At 40.8% G+C, this 7,003-nt stretch overlaps 1 protein-coding gene across 2 annotated transcripts in view; it reads left to right on the top strand.

The window, feature by feature from the left end:
* Positions 1–7,003, top strand: part of MAPRE2 (microtubule-associated protein, RP/EB family, member 2) — a 189,443-nt gene that overhangs the window by 26,606 nt on the left and 155,834 nt on the right. For both annotated transcript variants that reach the window (XM_010849765.1, XM_010849763.1), the window contains exon 2: positions 4,332–4,393. Coding sequence is in view for 1 of the 2 variants with exons in the window: in XM_010849763.1 (XP_010848065.1) it covers positions 4,332–4,393 (62 nt within the window). In the remaining variant the exon portion in view is untranslated. The remainder of the gene's footprint in view (positions 1–4,331; positions 4,394–7,003) is intronic.

Genomic DNA, 7,003 nt, shown 5'->3' with positions numbered 1-7,003 from the left:
TGGAGAAGACTCTTGAGAGTCCCTTGGACTGCAAGGAGATCCAACCAGTCCATTCTGAAGGAGATCAGCCCTGGGATTTCTTTGGAAGGAATGATGCTAAAGCTGAAACTCCAGTACTTTGGCCACCTCATGCAAAGAGTTGACTCATTGGAAAAGACCCTGATGTTGGGAGGGATTGGGGGCAGGAGGAGAAGGGGACAACAGAGGATGAGATGGCTGGATGGCATCACTGACTCGACGGACGTGAGTCTGAGTGAACTCCGGGAGTTGGTGATGGACAGGGAGGCCTGGCATGCTGCGATTCATGGGGTCGCAAAGAGTCGGACACGACTGAGCGACTGAACTGAACTGAATCATACCCTCTTCCCTCCAGCCCTCACTTTCTCCTCAACCCCTGGCAACCGCTAACCTGTGCTCTCTTTTTGTAGTCTTCTAATTTTAAAAATGTTAGATAAATGGACTCATCCAGTATCTAACTTATGGATTGACTTCTTTCACTCAGCATAATTCTCTGTAGATCCAACCAAGTTTTGCAGTAGTCTTTTTTTTTCTTGATGTGTAATATTCCATGGAATGGGTATATCAGTTTGTTTAACTGCTAACCTGTCAAAGGACATCTGGGTTGTCTTGATTTTGGCTACTATGAATAAATCCACTAATAAAAAGTTTTAACTTTCCTGGAAAAATGCCAGGAGTACCTTGGGTGGGTTGTGTGGTAGCTGCATGTTTCATTTTTGGTTTGGTTTCGTTTCTTATGACAGTCGAATATTTTCTAGAGTAGCTGAGCCATTTTACATTCTCATAGGCAATATATGAGTGATCTAGTTTCTTCTCATCTTCATCAGAATTTTAGTCAGTTCAGTCACTCATTCATGTCTCTTTGTGACCCCATGGACTGCACCACGCCAGGTTTCTCTATTCATCACCAGTTCCTGCTCAAACTCATGTGCATCGAGTTGGAGATGCCATCCAACCATCTCATCCTCTGTCATCCCCTCTCCTCCTGCCTTCAATCTTTCCCAGCATCAGGGTCTTTTCCAGGGAGTCAGTTCTTCACGTCAAGTGGCCAAAGTATTGGAGCTTCAGCATCAGTCCTTCTAATGAATATTCAGGACTGATTTCCTTTAGGATTGACTGGTTTGATCTCCTTTAAGTCCAAGGCAAGTTCAGTTCAGCTCAAGTCGCTCAGTCATGTCCGACTCTTTGTGACCCCATGGACTGCAGCACACCAGGCTTCCCTGTCCATCACCAACTCCTGGAGCTTGCTCAAACTCATGTCTGTCGAATCAGTGATGCCGTCCAACCATCTCATCCTCTGTTGTCCCCTTCTCCTCCTGCTTTCAATCTGGGAAATATTGAAGTCAAAGGCAAACCACTTTAGTATTCTTGCCTCGAGAACCCCATGAACAGTGTCAGAATTTCAGAATGTTACTATTTCTTATTCTGGTCATTCTGATACGTGTCTGGTGATATCACATTACAGTTTTGTTCTTTTCACTGACCTCGTGGCTGACAATGTTGACTGTCATTTCATGTGCTCATCTGTATATCCTCCTCAGTGAACTGTCTGTCAGTGTCTTTTGCCCTTTTCCTAATTGTTTTCTGAGTTTTGAGAGTTCTTATTCTAGATACATGTCCTCTGTCAGATGAGTGGTCTGCAAATACTTTCTCCTGGTTTATACCTTATATTTGTATCTGCTTCACATGAATAACAGTTCTTAATTTTGGTGAAGTCCGATTTGTCAATTTTTCTCTTGTGTGGATCATATTTTCCATCGTCAAAAACATAAAACTCTTCGTCAGGTGCTAGATCCCAAAGCTTTTCTCTTATTTTAGAGTTTGTCTGAAAGTTTGATAGTTCTGCATTTCACATTTACACAGTGATCTATTTTGAGATCATCTTTTTAAAAATGTGAAATTTATAGGGAATAACTTGTCTATATGTGCCAGACAGCCCAGAGAAAAACATTCACCTGACCAGCCATGCCCACCTAGATCTTCACCCTCACAAGGCCATATCTTACTGAGCATCTTCTATATCCCAGGAGTGTACCAGGAGCTCTCCAGGAGTTTCAAATCAGTGGCAAAGCCTGGCTTTTACAATGATGCCATGTGGACTTAACAGCAGAGTCTGTCAGACTCAATTAGGACTTGTTACTCTAGTTGCGTCATACTGAGAGACTGCTCCGCTGCTCCTAGCCTCAGTCTTTTCATTTTAATAATATGGATTTGAGGTTTGAATTAGATAAAATATGTCCAATGACTTGTGCAGGGGTATTCAATAAATGGTCTCATTCTTCCCCAAACTGATCCATTGCAGCTGTTGAAAAATTCGTAATGGGCTGTTGTAGTCAGAACAGAAAAAGGCCAATTGTGTACAGCTGACCTTGACTTTTCTAAGGGCTAATTATCTGGTTTATAGAAAAACCAGGAATCTTACACTCTTGCTTCCTAGCTTCATAGCCAGCATTTTGCCTAGTAACATAGCTACTTGTACTAGCTAAATAAAGACAGCAACTGAAAAATTTTTTCTGATTCAGTTAAAATATCTTAAAGATGGGAGGACTTGGGAAAAGGAACTGATGTGGATGGGAACAGATTTTTTTAAACCAGACTTTTTTAGTTTTATTAACTCTTGTTAAATTATGGGAAAGATATGAAACACTCATAAAATTAAATTCTATGAAGTATGTGAGGAATTTCTGTTAAGGGGAAAAAAAGTAGCTTACCTGACTGACGTCAGTTCTTGAAACCATTCACATTAAATTTTCTGATTTTTATGCAAGCCAAATTATATAAATGACTTTTGAACTCTCTTATTGAATGGTGTAACACTGACAATTCAGCTGTTGCCATTGCTTGTCATCTCAGCACCTACCATTTTGTTGTTTGCTTTTTTTTTTTTTCCCCTTTTCACCATCTACTCGTTCCCTTATTTAAAAAAAAAAAAATTGTAAAATGCCAAATGCCTCTCTTTTTTTAAAAAAATTGATTATTTATTTCTGGCTGTGCTGGGCCTCCATTGCTACAGGCAGACTGTCTCTAGTTACGGTGGTTGTGGGCTCCTCTCTAATTCCAGTGTGCGGGCTTCTCAGGATGGTGGCTTCTTTTGCTGTAGAGCTCAGGCTGTAAGGTGCACAGGCTTCAGTAGTTGTGGCTCATGGGCTCAGTAGTCGTGGTGCCCAGGCTTAGTTGCTCTGTGGCATGTGGAATCTTCCTGGACCAGAGATCGAACCCATGTCCCTTGAATCGGCAGGCACATGCCCAACCACTGGGCCACCAGGGAAGTCCCTCTTTTCTCTTGCTTAAAATCTTTCTCCCAGGGACATCTGCAGAACTATGTCTGGGATTAATCACATTGTGTTGGATCTCACAAATATTTTATTTTTGTACAGTTGATTTTAAACTAAACAAGCACCAAAGGCTTTTACGAAATGGCCACATACAGAAAACATAGACAAGCAACGTGCAGGGCGAAGGCTTAGGTGGCAGGTGGAGAGGGGTGATTTCTAATTGGGGGTGGCGGGAAGACCCCTGCGGCTCCCACGAATCTGTACCTCGGGTCCTTTTTAGTAGCATCTACTTAAGCCACAAGCAGCTGCCCCAGGTCCCATTCACCCCCAACCTGGGACCCCCAAAACCCAGAGCTCACAAGCATTTCTCAGCCTCTGGAATCAGATCTGTCCTTCATCTATTTACTTTATCATTTAGTCAAAGCAGATTTGAATATAAATAGCAAACTCATATAAAAGAAAGTAATTCCTTGGCTGTGTGTATATATACGTGTGTGTGTGTGTGTGTGTGTGTATGTTTGATCCTGGCATTGTTTATAATGCTTATCCTGTTAAAATTAAACACATCTTTTAACTAGAAGAATAAGCCTATGTTGATACTAGATATAAAATCTGCAAATTAACCCAACTTTGGGAAAGTCAGTACTTTAATTGATATTGGCATTTGATACGTCACTGGGGGCCCTAGTTCCTCAGATTATATGCTAACACATGATTCCCATCACACCAGGCTATCAGGGTGGGGGAAGGTAAAAAAATTCCCTTTATAGGACTGTTATTATATAAACACTCTCAAACTATAATTGATCAACCCAAGGATTGATATAATAATGTAGCTGAGAAACCTAGTGTTTGGCTGACTTTCTCTCATATGATACAATCAACTGAATGTGGATATTCTGTGCACTTTTTCATTTTCTCTTCCATTGCTGGCCACACCCAATGAACTAAATTATAACTCTCTGCTCCTATGTTTTCATCAGATTAAATGCTTTTTTCCGTGTTTTTTTTTTTTTTTTCTCATTTGTTCTATGCCAGTATCCCATTTCTCAGAGGAATATTTCATCTCGACAGCCAGGGAGAGAGCCTGGATGCTCAAGGTAAGGTTTAAACATAAATTATGTTGCACGACTCCCTGTTTACAGATTAAATCGGATTGCATATTACTGATGCCTTTGTAACAAATTTACTTTCAAAATTCCATTATACAGTTAAAGCGAGTATTCCAGCAAACATGCTTCACTCGCACATTATTTTTCAAGCAACATTCCATTTCCCATGTGTACCAAGAGCTAATTAGCTGTTATCAGCAATTCCTCTAAAAATGCTCACGCCAGTTGAAGTTTAATTTTGGAGATTTTCCTGGTGAGAAGTGAACTGAGAAAATACCAAGATACCTCAGGATATTTCTAATTATGAAGAAGGGATTATTTGTTAAAAATCCAGGCCACTGCTCCATTGACTTTAAAATAGAGATGGGTGTCTTAAAGGAGATGAAAGCTCAGAAAGCGTCATTTTTTTTTTTTTTTTCCAGTTTGGGATTTGTGTTTGAGACACAATCATTTGACCTTCTGTTATTTCCCACTGGTGCGCTATCTAATATTCCAGGAGCTCACTAGAACAAAGGAGCAATTAACTGAAATTCCACCAGATGGCAATATTTGGAAAGCCATCCTGAGAGATTTCAAAGCTGTGAGCTACTTTTGTTCACACAGGGAATAGTCTCACCAAGTGTAACATCCTGGATTTCATTCGGGGTGCTCTAAAGATCTTTGGTTTTATTTTTCTGCCCATATCATTGAAACTTTTACAGCGAGTAGGGGACAGATGTGTGTGTTTGGGGGTGGGAGGGGTGGAGTATGTGCTGTTTTATTTTGTATCACTCTGAAAGGATAAAATTAACAACTTCTTTCTTCAGTAATTTTCCAAACAGTATTGGTGAGTACTAAAAGCTCAAATCAATGGGTAATATACCGTGTTTGTCTTGGGATCTCTTTGGGATAAAATGCTATGGTTGATGGTCATTTTAAAATAAATTATTTGATAAGAGAAACTGAAAATTCTTAAAAGTAGAATTTTAAGGAGTTGCCTAGATATTAAACCAAGTGATTACAGGTACAAAATTCTTATTTGCAATGATTAAGGTTTATTTAAATAGGATGAGTAAATTTGCCCTTTTACTCTAATGAAAGTAGAGATGCTGTGTGTACCCTGAGTGGTGCCCAAACAGCTAGACTCTTCAAGAACCAGAGCTGAACCTCAGACAGAGCTGAGACGGAGGGAAGGAAGTAGAAAGGCATCTGAGAGCAACTGAAATAGAAGAACCACTAAGAGGAGCCGCCTGAGCTTTCTGTATGCACGTACAAGCAGCCCCTAACACAACCCTTCTCTCCTGTTGGTGGGAATGTAAGTGGCTACACTACGGAAAACAGTACGAAGCTTCCTCAGAAAATTGAAAATAGGATTACCATGCGATCCAGCAATTCCATTTCTGGCATATATCCAGACCAAACTATAATTCAAAAAGATATATGTACCTCTATGTTCATAGCAGCACTGTTGACCATAGCCAAGACATGGAAGCAACCTAAGTGACCATCAGCAGAGAAATGGATAAAGATGATGGGGTAGACAACAGAATAATACTCAGCCGTGAAAGGAATGAAATAATGCCATTCGCAGTAACATGGATGCAACTAGAGATTACCAAACTAAGGGAAATAAGTCATGAAGAGAAAGATAAGTACTATATGATATCACTTACGTGTGGAATCTAAAAATGACACAAATGAACCCATCTGTGAAACGGAAACAGGCTCATGAAGAAAGCGAGCAGACCTGTGGGTGCCAAGGAGGAGGCGGGTGACGAGGACTGGGACGAGAGGCTGGGGTAGCAGATGTAAGCTATTATAGAGAATGGATACACAAGGTGCTGCTGGATAGCACAACGGACTACATCCGATATCCTATGATAAACCACAGTAGAAAATAATATTTTTTAAAAAGAACGTATAGATAGGTGGAAAACTGAATCACTTTGCTGTACAGCATTATAAATCAACTATCAGTTCAGTTCAGTCACTCAGTTGTGCCCGACTCTTTGTGACCCCATGGACTGTAGCACGCCAGGCTTCCCTGTCCATCATCAACTCCCAGAGCTTGCTCAAACTCATGTCCATCGAATCGGTGATAACAACCATCTCATCCTCTGTTGTCCCCTTCTCCTCCTGCCTTCAATCTTTCCCAGCATCAGGGTCATTTCCAAAGAGTCAGTTCTTCCCATCAGGTGGCCAAAGTACTGGAGTTTCAGCTTCAGCATCAGTCCCTCCAATGAATATTCAGGACTGATCTCCTTTAAGATGGACTGGCTGGATCTCCTTGCAGTCCAAGGGACTCTCGAGTCTTCTCCAACACTATAGTTCGAAAGCATCAGTTCTTCAGCACTCAGCTTTCTTTATGGTCCAACTCTCACATCCATACATGACTACTGGAAAAACTGTAGCTTTGACTAGATGGACTTTTGTTGGCAAAGTAAATGTCTCTGCTTTTTGATATGCTATCTAGGTTGGTCATAGCTTTTCTTCCAAGGAGCAAGCATCTTTTAATTTCATGGCTGCAGTCACCATCTGCAGTGATTTTGGAGCCCAAAAAATAAAGTCTGTCACTGTTTCCATTGTTTCCCCATCTATTTGCCATGAAGTGATGGGACT

The sequence above is a fragment of the Bison bison genome, unplaced genomic scaffold (assembly GCF_000754665.1).
Source record: "Bison bison bison isolate TAMUID 2011002044 unplaced genomic scaffold, Bison_UMD1.0 scf7180017864286, whole genome shotgun sequence".
NCBI classification, from domain to species: Eukaryota; Metazoa; Chordata; class Mammalia; order Artiodactyla; family Bovidae; genus Bison; species Bison bison.
This window is presented reverse-complemented; position numbering and strand designations above follow the sequence as displayed.